Below are 20,672 nucleotides of genomic sequence, written 5' to 3' on the forward strand. Positions count from 1 at the left end.
CCAAATTATCGACAATTTTGTGCTATGGACTCCTACCTTTTCAGAGCTGCATTAATGCTGTCTAGACTCACTTCAGTTGGGACCCATACAGCTGGTAGAAAGAGGAGACTTTCATTCCATTGAAAGTCAGGTTTGGATTCCAAACAGGTCATTGATGTTAAAAGGCAGCTGAACTACTGTACTGCCCAGTTCCTGATGATACCCTTTTTTAAAGCTGATACTTTATTTTTCTTAAATATTTACACAAGCAGATTGCCTAGCCAAAGTTCAAATTTTCCCTGATGTACTTCTTGCACACAGTACAAATATAATTTTTTACACTTCTGCCATTGCAAATCCACTTCCATGCTTAAATTTGTACCAGTGCAAAAAATAATAAGTGGAGTCTGTTTTTCAAACCGAATCTGTATGGGTAAAAATAACTGACAATTCTTGGACCAAGGGTTTTATACTTGGGCACTCATCAGTTTGTGAGTTTCGACCTATTAACTGTAATATGCATAAAATGACCAGGCCAGGGCCAAGTTGGTTGGCATTTCAAAAGACAAAAGACAAGCTAAAGTTTGGGTGTAGTCCTTCCTCTGATGACATCTTAGGGCAGATTTTCTTCTTCATTGCGCCTGGGGAATATTCAGTTGCCAGGTGCAGCAAAGAGTAAATGGGGGCAAGGTTTCACTTGCATCAGGTCTCTACCCCACAAGGTTGCCCCAGGATTGACTTTCCCCCAAAATAATAAAACTGGGTCTGCCCACATGGAGTAAACATTGTAATGAGGTAGGAGGGGAACATTCTCAGCCTCTTGCCACACTTTCCTCTCTCTGCATCGGGGGAGCAGTCAAACGGAAATGTGCCTTAAAAAATCTCGTAGTGGGCCTCATTTCCGAGATCCTCAGTGAGCTAAAGGGTATATAGGAGTCCTGGAGGCAGCCTGAAGAAACACTGTCAGGAAGGTGCCTGGGCTGAGAAAATTCAGTAAATTTCTCCTTTCACTTCTGCGAAGTGTCGAACCACAGCTGGAACCCAGAGAGCAAAATCGATCCGCATTTCTTTCCAGATGCTGACAAACCCACTATGTATTCCAGATTGTATGAAGTTATTAAGTTAATTAAATACTGCATAACTGTTACTGCCCAAGAATTTGGCTATGGCTCACACATTTCTTCACTGCTGGTGGGTGCAACATCCAATATTCAACAGAAAAACAACTGCCCACTTACAACCTCACTAGAAACATCAGTGACAGACTTGCTTCAATGGTAGCACTCTCAACTGAGTTAGAAGGTTGTGGGTTTCAGCCCCACACCGGAGATTTAAGCACAAAATCGAGGCTGACACTTCAGTGCATTACTGAGGATTACTGAACTGTCAAAGGCACCAACTTTCGGGTGAGATATCAAACCGAGGCCCAGTCTGACCTCTCAGTTGGACATAAAATCCCATGGCACTATTTGAAGAAAAGTAGTAGAGTTCTCCTAGTGTCCTTGTCCTTCCTCTAATGATCCCCCCTGCCCTAGCCCTGAACTCACATCTTTCTCCAGATACTCTCTGCCCTCATGATCTCTCTTTGCTCATTTTGTCCAGGAGAGCCACTTCCTGCTCCCTCGACCCTATTCCCACCAAAAAGCTGACCACCCAACTTCCTTTTCTGGCTCCCTTGTTAGCTGACATTGTTAATGGTTCTCTATCCTCAGATATGGTTCCCCTCTCCCTCAAATCTGCCGTCATCACCCCCTCCTCAAAAAAACAACCTGTGACCCCTCAATCCTTCCAAACTACCGCCCCATCTCCAAATTCCCTTTCCTCTCCAAAGTCGATGAATGTGTTGTCGCCTCCCAAATCTGTGCCCATCTTTCCCGCAACTCCATGTTTGAATCAGGTTTCCACCCTGCCACAGTATTGAAATGGCCGTCATCAAAGTCACAAATGACATCCTTTGTGACTGTGACAAAGGCAAATGATCCCTCCTCGTCCTTCTTGACTTGTCTGCAGCCATTAACACGGTTCACCACTCTATCCTTCTCCAAAGCTTCTCCACTATCGTCCAGTTGGGTGGGACTGCACTCACCTGGTTCCATTCTTATCTATCTAATCGTAGCCAGAGAATCACCTGCAATGGCTTTTTTTCCCGTCCCCGCATCATTACCTCTGGTGTCCAAGGATCTATCCTTGACTCCCTCCTATTTCTCATCAACATGTTGCCCCTTGGCGACATCATCTGAAAACACAGCCAATTTCCACATGTACGCTGATGACACCCAGTTCTACCTTATTACCACTTCTCTCGACCCCTCCACAGTTTCTAAATTGTCAGGCTGCTTGTCGACATCCAGCTCTGGATGAGCAGAAATTTTCTCCAATTAAATATTGGGAAGACCGAAGCCATTGTTTTCGGTCCCTGCCACAAACTCCGTTCCCAAGCCACTGATTCCATCCCTCTCCCTAACATCTATCTGAGGCTGAACGACACTGTTCACAACCTTGGCGATAAGATCGCCTATATCCACCTCCGTAACATCGCCCATCTCCGCCCTTGCCTCAGCTCATCCACTGATGAAACCCTCATCCATGCCTTTGTTACCTCTAGACTTGACTATTCCAACACACACCTGGCTAGCCTCCCACATTCTACCCTATGTAAATTTGAAGTGATCTAAAACCCGTGTTCTAACTTGCACCAAGTCCTGTTCACCCATCACCCCTGTGCTCGTTGACCTACATTGGCTCCCAATTAAGCAACGCCTTGATTTTAAAATTCTCATCCTTGTTTTCAAATCCCTCCATGGCCTCGCTCCTCCCTATCTCTGTAATCTCCTTCAGTTCAAAATCCCCCCCGCCCCCCCGAAGATATCAGCGCTCCTCTAATTATGCCCACTTGAGCATCCCTGATTATAATCACTGAACCATTGGTGGCCATGCCTTCTGTTGCCTTGGCCCTAAGCTCTGAAATTCACTACCTAAACCCCTCCACCTCGCTACCTCTCTTTCCTCCTTTAAGAGGCTCCTGGTACGCTCTGAGAGCGTGAGTCCCAAAGGCTGTGTTGCCTGCCTGGTGCGAGGGTTAAGGACATCTCCTCAGGGCTGGAGAGGAACTTGGAGTGGGAGGGGGAGGATCCAGCTGTCATGGTCCACCTGGATACCAACGGCATAGGTAGGACAAAGAAAGAGGTTCTGCTGAGGGAGGATGAGCAGCTAGGGGCCAAATTAAAAAGCAGAATCACAAAGGTATTAATCTCTGGATTACTACCTGAGCCACGAGCAAATTTGCATAGGATAAATAAAATCAGAGAGTTAAACATGTGGCTCAAAGACTAGTGTGGGTGAAATGGGACACTGGCGCCAGTACTGGGGTAAGAGGGATTGTTCCGTTTGGACGGGCTCCACTTAGACAGTGCTGGGACTAGGTTCCTCGCGAATCAAATAACTAAGGCTGTAGAGAGGGCTTTAAACTAATTAGTGGTGGGTGATGGGGGAGGGGGAGGGAAGATTCAGGTGAGCGGAAATGTAAAAAGTCAAAGAATACGGAGAAGATAATAGAGCAGGGTGGCACCTGGGAAATGAAAACTAGAAAGTGCCAGGAAGGGGCAGAATGTATAAACATAAAGGTGAATCAGAAAGTGAGGTCATAGCAGGAAAAAAAAGGTAAAAAAACAAATTTAAAAGCTCTTTATCTGAATGCATGTAGCATTCGTAACAAAATAGATGAGCTGACGGCACAAATAGATACAAATGTGTATGATCTGATAGCCATTACATTACAGAGACGTGTTTGCAAGGTGACCTGGACTGGGAACTAAATATTCAGGGGTATTTGACAATTTGGAAGGACAGACAGAAAGGAAAAGGAGGTGGGGTAGCACTGTTAATAACAGATGAGATCAGTGAGTGAGTGAGAAACGATATTGGCTCAGAGGATCAAGACGTGGAATCAATTTGGGTGGAGACAAGGAATAATAAGAGGAAAAGTTCAATAGTGGGCATAGTCTATAGGCCGCCTAACAGTAGCTACACTGTTGGATGGAGTATAAATCAAGAAATAATGGAGGCTTGTAAAGAAGGAAAGGCAATAATCATGGGCGATTTTAACCTTCATATTGATTGGACAACGCAAAGTGTTCATAGAGTGTATCCAGGATAGTTTCCTTGAACAGTACGTTGTGGAACCAACCAGGGAGCAGGCTATCTTAGATCTGGTACTATGTAATGAAAGAGGATTAATAAATGAACTCGTAGTAAAGGATCCCCTCGGAATGAGTGACCATAACATGGTTGAATTTCAAATTCAGTTGGAGGGTGAGATAGTTGGATCTCAAACCAGTGTCCTAAGCTTAAATAAAGGAGACTACAAAGGTATGAAGGCAGAGTTGGCTAAAGTGGACTGGGAAAATAGATTAAAGCTTGATAAGCAGTGGCAGACATTTAAGGAGATATTTCATAACTCATAACAAAAATATATCCCAATGAGAAGGAAAGACTGTAAGAGAAGGGATAACCATCCGTGACAAACTAAGGAAATAAGGGATGGTATCAAATTGAAAACAAGGGCATACAATGTGGCCAAGACGAGTGGGAGGCCAGAGGATTGGGAAACTTTTAAAAGCCAGCAAAGAATGACCAAAAAATGGATAAAGAGAGGGAAGATAGATTATGAAAGTAAACTAGCATGAAATATTAAAACAGATAGTAAGAATTTCTATAGGTACATAAAAATGAAAAGAGTGGCTAAAGTCAATGCTGGTCCCCTAGAGAATGAGACTGGGGAGTTAATAGTGGAGAAAAGGGAAATGGCAGAGACATTGAACAAATATTTTGCTTCGGTCTTCACGGTAGAAGATACTAAAAACATTCCACTAGTGGATAATCAAGGAACTATAGGGAGGGAGGAACTTAATACAATCACTATCACTAATGAAGTAGTACTCGGTAAAATAATGGGACTAAAGGCGGACAAGTTTCCTGGACCTGATGGCTTACATCCTAAGGTCTTAAAAGAAATGGCTGCAGAGATAGTGGATGCATTGGTTGTAATCTACCAAAATTCCCTGGATTTTGGGGTGGTCCCAGTGGTTTGGAAAACCGTAAATGTAACGCCCCTATTTAAAAAATGAGGCAGACAAAAAACAGGAAACTATCGACCAGATAGCCTAACATCTGTCGTTGGGAAAATACTGGAGTCCATTATTAAGGAAGCAGTAGCGGGACATTTGGAAAAGCATAATTCAATCAAGCAGAGTCAACATGGTTTTATGAAAGGGAAATCATGTTTTGACAAATTTGCTGAAGTTCTTTGAAGATGTAATGAGCAGGGTAAATAAGGGGGAACCAGTGGATGTGGTGTATTTGGATTTCCAAAAGGCATTCAATAAGGTGCCACATAAAAGGTTACTGCACAAGATAAAAGTTCACAGGGTTGGGGGTAATATATTAGCAAGGATAGAGGATTGGCTAACTAACAGAAAACAGAGAGTCAGGATAAATGGGTCATTTTCCGGTTGGCAAACAGTGACTAGTGGGGTGCTGCAAGGATCAGTGCTGGGTCCTCAACTATTTACAATCTATATTAATGCCTTGAATGAAGGGACCAAGTGTAATGTAGCCAAGTTTGCTGATGATACAAAGATGGGTGGGAAAGCAAATTGTGAGGAGGACACAAAAAATCTGCAAAGGATATAAACATGCTAAGTGAGTGGGCAAAAATTTGGAATTTGGAGTATAATGTGGGAATATGTGAGGTTATCCACTTTGGCAGAGAAAATAGAAAAGCAAATTATAATTTAAATGGAGAGAAATTATAAAATGCTGCAGTATAGCGGGACCTGGGGGTCCTTGTGCATGAAACACAACAAATTAGTAAGCAGGTACAGCAAGTAATCAGGAAGACAAATGGAATGTTGGCCTTTATTGCAAGGGGGATAGAGTATAAAAGCAGAGAAGTCCTGCTACAACTGTACAGGGTATTGGTGAGGCCTTGGGATGTTTTACTACTTTAAAGGCGCCATATAAATACAAGTTGTTGTCGTTGTTGTTGGTCAGATTGTCTGACCATTTATCTCATTGCTACTTGTGGGACCTTGTTATAGGAAAATTGGCTGCTACATTTCCCTACATTACAACAGTAACTACATTTAGATGTACTTAATTGGCTGTCAAGCACTTTGGGATATCCCAAGAAGCTGAAAATTAAGCTTTGTAATTTTCTGTGACATGCGGATAGCAGGGCTATCCAAAATTTATTCATGGGGGCCGAAATCGCCCCTTTCCTTAAGGCCTCTTAACACCGGAAATCGGCGTCCACGCTGCGGAGTGCAATAGCCGGTGATTTTTCGTGTAATAGCCGCCATTATCAAAATTCCGCTCCTGCGGTATCTCGGCGGTGATCCGCTCCCCCTCTACCATTCCACTGCTGCCGATCCGTGCTAAGTGCGTCATCACAGTGAGCTCCGCCGATGTCCCCCCCCCCCCGCCCCCGGTGGAATTCCACTGCAAAAATCTTCCACCCGCCAGGCGATGCCAAAACCTACTTTTTCCCGAAGGTGCAGTGAGGTTGTGGCCTTCTGCAATTAAAGGGGAGGATGCCGCCATGTTTTTTTTAAGTGAAGGGGAGAACTGTGGTGACGCAACGCCGTGATGACATCATCAGAGCTATGCTGATGGTGGACAGTGGCGGCCACTCAGCATCACCCCAACTTCCACCCCTCTAGTGTACTCACTTCCACCCCCATTATGAGCGACTTCTGGTCCACCTGAAAAAAAGGCCAAAGAGCAGAATTTTGCTCAAGCAGCCACCTCAACCACCGTGGCGGTAAAAACAGTAGAAACGGGGTGTGTGCCCCCCATTTCGGGCGGCAGGCAATTTTGGCCCCATGAAGTTTTAACTAAAACATAGTGCTGGAAATTCACCAACCTTACGCCGTGTTTTTCGGCGGTATTTCATTGTTTTGGCCGGGAAATGTTGCAGTGTGAAATTCATCGAAATCTTCCGCCGGCAGTTTTGAAATGCCGCTGGAGAGCGGACCGCCGTAATGCAAGACTGGAAAAAATGCTTACGTCCGAGTTTGGTCACAGTGGTGACACGTATATAAGGTAAAAAAAAACACTGAGGAAAACCTGTCGGTGTAGTCCTTAGAAATGGCGATAAGTATGAAAACCTGCAACAAAGATAAGTTAAAGTTTCTTTTTTAATTCTTTTGCAGCAATTCACTAGAAAAGGGTCTTGTGAATGTTTTGGGATTTTTTATTTTTTGGAAAAATATTCTGTGTGTTTTCTCCTCTTCCTAGGCCCAACTCGCAGCGGTAATCGGCCTCGGACAAAAGTTGGCGATGATCGTGGTTTTCGCCACGAATCCTTGTGCGATTCCGATTTTTTCAAATTTTTTCATTAATTTTCCGCCTCAAAATCATAGCGGAGTCATAGCGTTTTTTTTGGTGGCAAACCTTGGTGGTAACACTTCATGAATTTCCAGCCCAAGTGTGTAGTCAAAGCAAAGAATTTACATATTTAATTCACCTTCATTGACCAAAAGCCCATTTGAGCATGTGATATGTTGTCAGTGGTCATTTTCCCACGGACTCCAATTTATGATCTCTATGTAGGTGATATTACAACTGCTGAAAAAAGGATGACCTATTTGTTTACTGAGGCAAGGGTGTTACGTGATTAATGTAGGGTAACAAATACGGGACAACCTTTGACAATGGAGCATGTTTATTCTGTAAATGACCCCTGTTTGGAGAGCACTGGTTCTCACTTTACCACAGATGGGAATGGAAATTGGTGCATAACACCGCACTAAAAGAGTTCAGTGGGGATATCCCTTTTAAATGCTGTGTGCCATGCAGAGGCACTTTTTTTGTCAACAGGGTAGTTTCTTTAGGCTCCATCATCAAAACAAGCACACATGTCACTGATTCTAGAGATATATATGTTTAACTCCAGCTAAAAAAACAAGGTTTGACATCTCAGCTGTGAAAGAGAGGATACTTAATCCAGGATCACTTTACTGAACAAACCCATTCAACTTCAAACTAATATTTTTTAACCAAAAAAACAGATAAAATAAGATTATCTTGTATCCATCAAGGTTTCTTAAACTATCTTTAAATAAGGTTACGTGACCATATAGTATTTGGGGGGAAATTATGTAACATGAGCTGTTTAAAACAGCAACTGCCCTCAACCTCCTCTACCAGCCAAGCCCCCTTTCCCCACCCTATGCTAGATGACTAAATAAGGTAAGGTTCCTGATGAAAGTTGAGTGTACTTTCATTATTAAAAAACGTAACTTCTGGATTTATTTAAAAACAACCAAAATAAAATGTCAAGAGGTTAATGTGCTTACAGAGGAATGCAAAGCTGAATACTGTAGCTAATTCCCTATTGATACTGTTTATCCATGTCATCACACCACAATGATTTCTTCAGTAATTTGGATTTGCTCAATGTTGCCGTATCATTGCAAAAAAGCACAAAGCTTCCCAAATGATTGGGTTTAATTCTGCTTCTGATCACCCAGTTACAGTCTCAAATATAAATAAAGGTCGAGACTGAACCATAATGGGACAGCACCATAAATATGGAAGCACAATGACAGGAAAACACTATTCAATATTTCTCTGTTTGCTATTTAGAGAAAGGTAGTGTCCTCTCTGTGTTAATAACAGATTCTCATATTTAATTAAAAGAAATGCCTCAGATGCTTACTGCTTGGCCTGAAGAATTAAAATTAAGTTCCAATTTCCAAGAGCAACTTGAAAAAAGGAGAGTCCAACCAATTACCACCAAATAAGTATAACTTATATAAAGTCAGTAAAACAGGGCCAGAAGACATAAATTTAAATTATTGAGAAATAAAGGTAAAAATAATTGTCACAGATGTTATTGTATCAAATTTTAATGGGTTAACATTGAAATAGCAAAGAGAGGAATATTAGTATGAGTTAAGTGTTCATATGATAACAGGAACAGTAATTTCTACCCAATAGTTCTAAAACAGATATGAGGAAGGGTAGTAAGTACATGCAATAATCTGACAAGTAGGACAGTAAAGACAGTAACATTTGAAACATTCAAAATGCAACTAGATGCTACTGCTTTGTTTTTTAGGAGGGTTACTCCATTTACTTTAGAACTTGGATTCAGCATCATCAACCGCATCAGCTACATTCTCTATGTGCAAGCTGGTACTTTCAATAACCCAGATATCTGGATAAATGTGTAGCATGCCCGGGGCTCAGAGAACCCTCTTCACTTTATTTTGGCTTACTAATTTTAGCATGTGCCCTCACAGACTTTAGAAATCAGTAGAATAACACTTCACTAGACTGTGACTAGACTTTAACTGCCAAACAAATTTATAAAGCAGTAATAGAATAAATAAACAGTACAATGACACAACATGAATTTCACAGTCGTTAGCAACTTAACTATCTCAAGTAAGTAGAAAATAAGTTGTGACTGCTATACTAACCGATGTATTCTTTCATGAGCAGAATCTGAGGATGTAACTGGTAGAGTGGACAAGGGAGAACGGGTGAATGTGTGTAGTTGGACTTTCAAAAGGCTTTTGACAAGGTCCCACACAAGCGATTGGTGTGCAAAATTAAAGCACATGGTATTGGGGGTAATGTACTGACGTGGATAGAGAATTGGTTGCCAGACAGGAAGCAGAGAGTCGGGTAAACGGGTCCTTTTCAGAATGGCAGGCAGTGACTAGTGGGGTGCCGCAGGGCTCAGTGCTAGGACTCCAGCTATTTACAATATACATTAATGATTTGGATGAGGGAATTGAGTGTAATATCTTCAAGTTTGCAGATGACACTAAGCTGGGTGGCGGTGTGAGCTGTGAGAAGGATGCTAAGAGGCTGCAGGATGACTTGGACAGGTTAGGTGTGTGGGCAAACAAGTGGCAGATGCAGTATAATGTGGATAAATGTGAGGTTATCCACTTTGGTGGCAAAAACACGAAGGCAGAATATTATCTGAATGGCAGCAGATTAGGAAAAGGGGAGTTGCAACGAGACCTGAGTGTCATGGTACATCAGTCATTGAAAGTTGACATGCAGGTACAGCAGGCGGTGAAGAAGACAAATGATATATTGGCCTTCATAGCTAGGGGATTTGAGTATAGGAGCAGGGAGGTCTTACTGCAGTTGTACAGGGCCTTAGTGAGGCCTCCCCTGGAATATTGTGTTCAGTTTTGGTCTCCTAATCTGAGGAAGGACATTTTTGCTATTGAGGGAGTGCAGGGAAGGTTCACCAGACTGATTCCCGGGATGGCAGGACTGACATATGAGGAGAAACTGGATTAACTGGACCTGTATTCTGGAGTTTAGAAGGATGAGAGGGGATCTCATAGAAACATATAAAATTCTGACAGGACTGGACAGGTTAGATGCAGGAAGAATGTTCCCGATGTTGGGGAAGTCCAGAACCAGGGGTCACAGTCTAAGGATAAGGGGTAAGCCATTTAGGACTGAGATGAGGAGAAACGTCTTCACTCAGAGAGTTGTTAACCTGTGGAATTCCTTACCGCAGAGAGTTGTTGGTGCCAGTTCATTGGATATATTCAAGAGGGAGTTAGATATGTCCCTTACGGCTAAAGGGATCAAGGGGTATGGAGAGAAATCAGGAAGGGGGTACTGAGGTGAATGATCAGCCATGATCTTATTGAACGGTGGTGCAGGCTCGAAGGGCCGAATGGCCTACTCCTGCACCTATTTTCATAATGGAATAGCTGAAGTGAGGTTCATACACTTCACATTCATTCAGGTAACATATGGAAAGTGCTTGATCTTTACACTCAGAGTTTATATCATCTGAACCCCTCAATAATATTACTTCCCCTCTCAAACCATTCTTCTATACATGTTATATACTGGTTCCTCTATCCATGTATATTTTTAAAACAGATATTTATTTAATCTGTACATTCTCACATCAGATGTTGCAGTTATTTTCCTACAGTCAAACATATGTTATCGTTTTGCACTTGACATTACAGAACCATAATTTTTTCATTAGAAACTATGTCCTCAAATTTGCAGACAACTGACCTGAATCCAACAATGGCTACCTCTTCAAGAATGTTACAAAGCAACATGTATGTACGATATAAAAAATAAAAGAACAGGAATAAAGTACAGATGCATATATGGACCCCTTACAGAGGTCCCTCATTGCTTTTGGCATTGTATGAACACTCCTGATTGTGCCAATTGTACTGGATCAGAACAAACTCCAGGCTACATGTAGTATCTGCAATTCAACTCTGACCATCCATTATTCCATATTAACAAAATGGAATAAAGTACAATTCGAAAAGAATGTTAGTTCTTTTTTCCCAGTTATGTAACTGGCAGCTTTAATCACTGGGGGAAAGCTCCGCAGTCAGCCATGTATAAATTGTATTAAATTGATGCTACCTGCTGAACTGCAGTAATAAACACAGTACATAAAACGCCTGAGATCAGCTGCTTACCTTCACATTTCTGAGATACTTCACTCTGTTTGTGACCAGCAGAACATTTGCACTCATAGGAGCCAACAGTATTGATGCAGTTTCCACCTTGGCACATGCCTGGGATGGCCTGACATTCATCAACATCTGGAAGAAAACAGCACTTCAGTTAAGTAAACTGCAAATCAGTCAGACTGCACATACTAGTTACATCTGTCTTCAGTAAACACTGCTGCATAAGCACAGCAGCTGTTGGGTCTGCAGAAAGGGAAAAAGTCTTGTGTGAGATTATCAAGCTTGTTGAGTCAAAACTGCAGGATTCTTAATCGGCTTTTGTCTAGACAGCTTTTGGATCCAGTTCAAGTATAATGTTAATGGAATTTTTCAATTAATATGTAAAATGATTTATACCAAACATATTCTGCTTTCTTTTTAAGAGAAAATGTGCTTATTTTGTGGATATCCTGCACCATTTATAATGGTTTCCATCAGCAAGTCTATACCTACCTCCAGCAGTGCTCTTCTAGTTTCCTCTGATATTTTGAGTGCTTCACTGCACGCAGAGTTATTTTAATGGCACATGTGCAGTGGCTCTCCAACTTTCAGAGGAAACCAGAAATCAATGTGTTTCCTCCAATACCCACATGATCACCTCTGGTTTTGGTCTCCTATTTATCATGTCATCCTTTGGTTACATCATCCAAACCATCCATAAGTATGGGGTCAGTATCCATCATCATCATCATAGGTAGTCCCTTGGAATCGAGGAAGACTTGCTTCCACTCTTAGAATGAGTTCTTAGGTGGCTGAACAGTCCAATACAAGAACTACAGTCTCTGTCACAGGTGGGACAGATAGTCGTTGTGCGAAAGGGTGGGTGGGACAGGTTAGCCGCACGCTCTTTCCACTGTCTGCGCTTGATTTCTGCATGCTCTCGGCGATGAGACTCGAGGTGCTCAGCGGTCTCCCAGATGCACTTCCTCCACTTAGGGCGGTCTTTGGCCAGGGAATCCCAGATGTCGGTGGGGATGTTACACTTTATCAGGGAGGCTTTGAGGGTGTCCTTGTAACGTTTCCTCTGCCCACCCTTGGCTCGTTTGCCGTGAAGGAGTATCCACAGGCACAATGATGCACAACTCTACTCTTCTACTTCTGCTTTAGATTGCAAGTAACACTTTCTAACTGTGTGAGCAACACCAAGTCAAGGACGAGTGACAATTTCCAGCAGCTCAACATCAGAAAAACTGAATCTACCCTCTTCAGCTCCCAGCAGTATTATGTGCCTCTGGCTCAGCTGCATTAACCTCCCTCGCTGCCCTCTCAGGTTATTCTGATAGACACATCTTTTTTGTGTTTTCTACCCCACATCTGGTCTATCACCAATATTTCTTTTTTTCACTCCAGAACACTGGCTGTCTATGTCTTTACCTATTCTATGTGGATTATAGGGACAGAAATATTTAAATTTGCAGATAATACTGAAATAAGAGATAAAGCAAATAATGCCGAAGCCCAAAGGTGCAAGAAAATACTAATTGTGCTGTTACGCTGCATAACATAGAAACATAGAAACATAGAAAATAGGTGCAGGAGTAGGCCATTCGGTCCTTCTAGCCTGCACCGCCATTCAATGAGTTCATGGCTGAACGTGCAACTACAGTACCCCATTCCTGCTTTCTTGCCATACCCCTTGATCTCCCTAGTAGTAAGGACTTCATCGAACTCCTTTTTGAATATATTTAGTGAATTGGCCTCAACAACTTTCTGTGGTAGAGAATTCCACAGGTTCACCACTCTCTGGGTGAAGAAGTTCCTCCTCATCTCGGTCCTAAATGGCTTACCCCTTATCCTTAGACTGTGTCCCCTGGTTCTGGACTTCCCCAACATTGGGAACATTCTTCCTGTATCTAACCTGTCTGAACCCGTCAGAATTTTAAAGGTTTCTATGAGGTCCCCTCTCATTTTTCTGAACTCCAGTGAATACAAGCCCAGTTGATCCAGTCTTTCTTGATAGGTCAGTCCCGCCATCCCGGGAATCAGTCTGGTGAACCTTCGCTGCACTCCCTCAATAGCAAGAATGTCCTTCCTCAGGTTAGGAGACCAAAACTGTACACAATACTCCAGGTGTGGCCTCACCAAGGCCCTGTACAACTGTAGCAACACCTCCCTGCCCCTGTACTCAAATCCCCTCGCTATAAAGGCCAACATGCCATTTGCTTTCTTAACCGCCTGTTGTACCTGCATGCCAACCTTCAATGACTGATGTACCATGACACCCAGATCTCGTTGCATCTCCCTTTTTCCTAATCTGTCACCATTCAGATAATAGTCTGTCTCTCTGTTTTTACCACCAAAGTGGATAACCTCACATTTATCCACATTATACTTCATCTGCCATGCATTTGCCCACTCACCTAACCTATCCAAGTCACTCTGCAGCCTCATAGCATCCTCCTCGCAGCTCACACTGCCACCCAACTTAGTGTCATCCGCAAATTTGGAGATACTACATTTAATCCCCTCGCCTAAATCATTAATGTACAATGTAAACAGCTGGGGCCCCAGCACAGAACCTTGCGGTACCCCACAAGTCACTGCCTGCCATTCTGAAAAGTACCCATTTACTCCTACTCTTTGTTTCCTGTCTGACTACCAGTTTTCAATCCACGTCAACACACTACCCCCAATCCCATGTTCTTTAACTTTGCACATTAATCTCTTGTGTGGGACCTTGTCGAAAGCCTTCTGAAAGTCCAAATATACCACATCAATTGGTTCTCCTTTGTCCACTTTGCTGGAAACATCCTCAAAAAATTCCAGAAGATTTGTCAAGCATCATTTCCCTTTCACAAATCCATGCTGACTTGGACATATCATGTCACCTCTTTCCAAATGCACTGCTATGACATCCTTAATAATTGATTCCATAATTTTACCCACTACCGATGTCAGGCTGACCAGTCTATAATTCCCTGTTATCTCTCTCCCTCCTTTTTTAAAAAGTGGAGTTACATTGGCTACCCTCCACTCGATAGGAACTGATCCAGAGTCAATGGAATGTTGGAAAATGACTGTCAATGCATCCGCTATTTCCAAGGCCACCTCCTTAAGTACTCTGAGATGCAGTCCATCAGGCCCTGGGGATTTATCGGCCTTCAATCCCATCAATTTCCCCAACACAATTTCCCGACAAATAAAGATTTCCCTCAGTTCCTCCTCCTTACTAGACCCTCTGACCCCTTTTATATCCGGAAGGTTGTTTGTGTCCTCCTTAGTGAATACCGAACCAAAGTACTTGTTCAATTGGTCTGCCATTTCTTTGTTCCCCGTTATGACTTCCCCTGATTCTGACTGCAGGGGACCTACGTTTGTCTTTACTAACATTTTTCTCTTTACATATCTATAGAAACTTTTGCAATCCGTCTTAATGTTCCCTGCAAGCTTCTTCTCGTACTCCATTTTTCCTGCCCTAATCAAACCCTTTGTCCTCCTCTGCTGAGTTCTAAATTTCTCCCAGTCCCCGGGTTCGCTGCTATTTCTGGCCAATTTATATGCCACTTCCTTGGCTTTAATACTATCCCTGATTTCCCAAGATAGCCACGGTTGAGCCACCTTCCCTTGGTCTAGAAAACCATCCCTTATGCACTCCAGGAAATCCTCCTCCACCGTATTGCTTCCAGTTTGGCTAGCCCAATCTATGTGCATATTAAAGTCACCCATTATAACTGCTGCACCCTTATTGCATGCACCCCTAATTTCCTGTTTGATGCCCTCCCCAACATCACTACTACTGTTTGGAGGTCTGTACACAACTCCCACTAATGTTTTTTGCCCTTTGGTGTTCTGCAGCTCTACCCATATAGATTCCACATCATCCAAGCTAATGTCCTTCCTAACTATTGCATTACTCTCCTCTTTAACCAGCAATGCTACCCCACCTCCTTTTCCTTTTATTCTATCCTTCTTGAATGTTGAATACCCCTGGATGTCGAGTTCCCAGCCCTGATCATCCTGGAGCCACGTCTCTGTAATCCCAATCACATCATATTTGTTAACATCTATTTGCACAGTTAATTCATCCACCTTATTACAGATACTCCTTGCATTAAGACACAACGCCTTCAGGTTTGTTTTTTTAACACCCTTTGTCCTTTTAGAATTTTGGTGTACTGTGGCCCTTTTTGTTCTTTGCCTTGGGTTTCTCTGCCCTCCACTTTTCCTCATCTCCGTTCTGTCTTTTGCTTTTGTCTCCTTTTTGTTTCCCTCTGTCTCCCTGCATTGGTTCCCATCCCCCTGCCATATTAGTTTAACTCCTCCCCAACAGCACTAGATACTTGTATTAATTTAGCTATACAATGTAATATGATTAGTCTCTGACAGTTTTGAATGAGAGCCACTCACCACAAACCATAAAAGTTGTAGCCAGTTTATGGAAACGGCCAACAATTTAAAAAATCTACTCATTATGGCTATAAAGAATGGAGAGCTATGATGCATCCACATTTAACGAGCTGCAGCAGGGAAGAACCTCGCAACTGTGCCATCATGGAACTTCAGCAGTGTTAAAGCAGGAAGAAGCTTTAACACTTTAAGTAAAGTTCAAAATCCCACACAAAAATTTCAGATCTTTAAAGCAGCATAGCCTTAATTGAAAAATTAGGACATCTCCTGTCACATTGCTCACGGGTAGTCTACAGCACAGTAGCGATGTTTACCTGCTAAGAGGGACATTTTTAATCCCTCGTGTCCATATGAGCGTATAAATATAAGAGTGCATCAGAAAGTGGGGTCAGAGTAGGGAAAAATGGTAAAAAGACAAAATTAAAAGCTCTTCATCTGAATGCACGCAGCATCCATATCAAGATAGATGAATTGACAGCACAAATATAAATAAATTGGTATCATCTGACAGACATTATAGAGACGTGATTGCAAGGCTGGGAACTGAATATTCATAGGTATTTCACATTTCGGAAGGATAGGCAGAAAGCAAAAGGAGGTGGGGTAGCTCTGTTAATAAATGAGATCAGTGCAGTCGTGAAAAATGATATTGGCTCACAAGATCAATATGTAGGATCAGTTTGGGTGGATATAAGAAATAATATGGGAAAGTCACTGGTGGGAGTGGTCTATAGGCCCCTTAACAGTAGCTACACTGTAGGACAGAGTATAAATCAGGAAATATTGGAGGCTTGTACGAAGGTTACTGCCGTGGTCATGGGTGATTTTAATCTTCATATTGATTGGACAAATCAAATTGGCATAAGTAGCCTTGAGGAAGAGTTCATAAAGTGTATTCAGGATGGTTTCTTAGAACAATACATTGTGGAACCAACCAGTGAGCAGACTATTTTAGATCTGGTAATGTGTAATGAGACTGGATTAATTAATGATCTCGTGGTAAAGGATCCTCTTGGGAACAGTGATCATACCATGGCAGAATTTCAAATTCAGTTTGAGGATGAGAAAGCTAGGTCTCAAACTAGTGTCCTGAATGTAAATAAAGGCAATTACAAAGGTATGAAGGTAGAGTTGGCTAAAGTGGACTGGGAAAATAGACTAAAGGGTAAGATAGTAGATGAGCAGTGGCAAACATTTAAGGATATATTTCATAACTCGCGACAAAGATATATTCCAGTGAGAAAGAAAGGCTCTAAGGGAAGGATGAACCATCCATGGCTAACTAAGGAAGTAAAGGATGGTATCAAATCGAAAACAAAAGCATACAATGTTGCGAAAGATAGTAGTACACCAGAGGATTGGGAAATTTTTAGAAATTAGCAAAAGGCCACGAAAAAAATAATAAAGAGAAAGAAGATAGATTATGAGAGTAAATTAGCAAGAAATATAAAAACAGACAGTAAGAGATTTGACAGGTATATAAAAAGGAAGAGAGGTGCAAAAGTAAACATTGGTCCCTTAGAGGATGAGACTGGGGAATTAATAATGGGAAACAGGGAAATGGCAGAGACTTTGAACAAATATTTTGTATTGGTCTTCACGGTAGAAGACACTAAAAGCATCCCAATAATAATATATAATCAAGGAGCTATAGGGAGGGAGGAACTTAAAACAATTACTATCACGAGAGAAATGGTAACTTTTATGTGTAACAATAATTAAAATATAGCTTCTTTATTTTTGCAAACATTTTGATGTGATGAATTAACGTACATCAAAATGTTTCATGGCATTGCAAAAGCATTATTGCTGTTCTGTTCTTTCTTTCTAAAATAAAGAAGTTGCCCCTCAAAATATGTTGCAAATAACAGAATGTCAAAGAATAGTCAAGAGTAATTAAAAAGCTGTAGCATTAGACTACAGGGAGATGTCACATAGATTCCTTCTGCATTGTTAATTGACAACTTGTTGTGCTCTAGTCCACTGAACCTGACACATGGCTACTTAATAAAGTGGCAGTCAAGTCCACCAAGGCGAGTGATAGAATGGACAATTATTTAATAGTATATACATTTAACTGCGATTATTCCAAAGATGTTTTTTTTAAGCATTTCACCTGTGCTGTCTTAATATGCAAGCTTCAGTTTGAAGATTATGCTGTTTAAACTCAAGTACTGCACTTTTGGCCGATGTTATGCAAGCTTGTCTGTTACATGTAGGAATTTCTGAATTACAAACCCGGAAATTGAGAATGACAATGCCTCTTTAACACCTGGCCAAGAGGGGCAAGAAAATAAAATCTCACTAAGCACATTTGAAAAGAAATTAAAGGGGTCTTTTTGCAATGAGTTTGAGAGAAATATTTTCTCCTGGAGCTAGAAACTTTCAAGACACTTTGCAATTCTGATTTTGGAAAGGCCCGCAATACTGACCTTTTACATCACACTTCCCCATTTACAGGATTGCTACCAGTGCCATGTGCTAGTCAGAGTAGCAATCGCAGGATAGCGCAGATGAATACGTGGCTTGAGCAGTGGTGCAGCAGGGAGGGATTCAAATTCCTGAAAAAGGGATGAGGTCCTACGAAACGAATTTAAAGAGCTAGGAGCTAAATTAAAAAGTAGGACCTCAAAAGTAGTAATCTCGGGATTGCTACCAGTGCCACGTGATAGTCAGAGTAGGAATCGCAGGATAGCGCAGATGAATACGTGGCTTGAGCAGTGGTGTAGCAGGGAGGGATTCAAATTACTGGGGCATTGGAAGCGGTTCTGGGGGAGGTGGGACCAGTACAAACCGGACGGTCTGCATCTGGGCAGAACAAGAACCAATGTCCAAGGGGGAGTGTTTGCTGGTGCTGTTGGGGAGGATTTAAACTAATATGGCAGGGGGATGGGAACCAATACAGGGAGACAGAGGGAAACAAAAAGGAGGCAAAAGCAAAAGACAGAAAGGAGATGAGGAAAAGTGGAGGGCAGAGAAACCCAAAGCAAAGAACAAAAAGGGCCACTGTACAGCAAAATTCTAAAAGGACAAAGGGTGTTAAAAAAACAAGCCTGAAGGCTTTGTGTCTTAATGCAAGGAGTATCCGCAATAAGGTGGATGAATTAACTGTGCAAATAGACGTTAACAAATATGATGTGATTGGGATTACGGAGACGTGGCTCCAGGATGATTAGGGCTGGGAACTCAACATCCAGGGGTATTCAACATTTAGGAAGGATGGAATAAAAGGAAAAGGAGGTGGGGTAGCATTGCTGATTAAAGAGGAGATGAATGCAATAGTTAGGAAAGACATTAGCTTGGATGATGTGGAATCTATATGGGTAGAGCTGCAGAATACCAAAGGGCAAAAAACGTTAGTGAGAGTTGTGTACAGACCTCCAAACAGTAGTAGTGATGTTGGGGAGGGCATCAAACAGGAAATTAGGGGTGCATGCAATAAAGGTGTAGCAGTTATAATGGGTGACTTTAATATGCACATAGATTGGGCTAGCCAAACTGGAAGCAATACGGTGGAGGAGGATTTCCTGGAGTGCATAAGGGATGGTTTTCTGGACCAATATGTCGAGGAACCAACTAGGGGGGAGGCCATCCTAGACCGGGTGTTGTGTAATGAGAGAGGATTAATTAGCAATCTCATTGTGCGAGGCCCCTTGGGGAAGAGTGACCATAATATGGTGGAATTCTGCATTAGGATGGAGAATGAAACAGTTAATTCAGAGACCATGGTCCAGAACTTAAAGAAGGCTAACTTTGAAGGTATGAGGCGTGAATTGGCTAGGACAGATTGGCGAATGATACTTAAGGGGTTGACTGTGGATGGACAATGGCAGACATTTAGAGACCGCATGGATGAATTACAACAATTGTACATTCCTGTCTGGCGTAAAAATAAAAAAGGGAAGGTGGCTCAACCGTGGCTATCTCGGGAAATCAGGGATAGTATTAAAGCCAAGGAAGTGGCATACAAATTGGCCAGAAATAGCAGCGAACCCGGGGACTGGGAGAAATTTAGAACTCAGCAGAGGAGGACAAAGGGTTTGATTAGGGCAGGGAAAATGGAGTACGAGAAGAAGCTTGCAGGGAACATTAAGGCGGATTGCAAAAGTTTCTATAGGTATGTAAAGAGAAAAAGGTTAGTATAGACAAATGTAGGTCCTCTGCAGTCAGAATCAGGGGAAGTCATAACGGGGAACAAAGAAATGGCAGACCAATTGAACAAGTACTTTGGTTCGGTATTCACTAAGGAGGACACAAACAACCTTCTGGATATAAAAGGGGTCAGAGGGTCTAGTAAGGAGGAGGAACTGAGGGAAATCTTTATTTGTCGGGAAATTGTGTTGGGGAAATTGATGGGATTGAAGGCCGATAAATCCCCAGGACCTGATGGACTGCATCTCAGAGTACTTAAGGAGGTGGCCTTGGAAATAGCGGATGCATTGACAGTCATTTTCCAACATTCCATTGACTCTGGATCAGTTCCTATCGATTGGAGGGTAGCCAATGTAACCCCACTTTTTAAAGAAGGAGGGAGAGAGAAAACAGGGAATTATAGACCGGTCAGCCTGACCTCAGTAGTGGGTAAAATGATGGAATCAATTATTAAGGATGTCATAGCAGCGCATTTGGAAAATGATGACATGATAGGTCCAAGTCAGCATGGATTTGTGAAAGGGAAATGATGCTTGACAAATCTTCTGGAATTTTTTGAGGATGTTTCCAGCAAAATGGACAAAGGAGAACCAGTTGATGTGGTATATTTGGACTTTCAGAAGGCTTTCGACAAGGTCCCACACAAGAGATTAATGTGCAAAGTTA

At 42.2% G+C, this 20,672-nt stretch overlaps 1 protein-coding gene across 1 annotated transcript in view; it reads right to left on the reverse strand.

The window, feature by feature from the left end:
- fbn2a (fibrillin 2a) overlaps nucleotides 1-20,672 on the reverse strand; it is a 514,209-nt gene that overhangs the window by 340,862 nt on the left and 152,675 nt on the right. Inside the window, exon 7 of the mRNA XM_070881599.1 lies at nucleotides 11,475-11,600. Coding sequence (XP_070737700.1) covers nucleotides 11,475-11,600 — 126 coding nt within the window. The remainder of the gene's footprint in view (nucleotides 1-11,474; nucleotides 11,601-20,672) is intronic.

This window comes from Pristiophorus japonicus, chromosome 1, assembly GCF_044704955.1.
Source record: "Pristiophorus japonicus isolate sPriJap1 chromosome 1, sPriJap1.hap1, whole genome shotgun sequence".
NCBI lineage: Eukaryota > Metazoa > Chordata > Chondrichthyes > Pristiophoridae > Pristiophorus > Pristiophorus japonicus.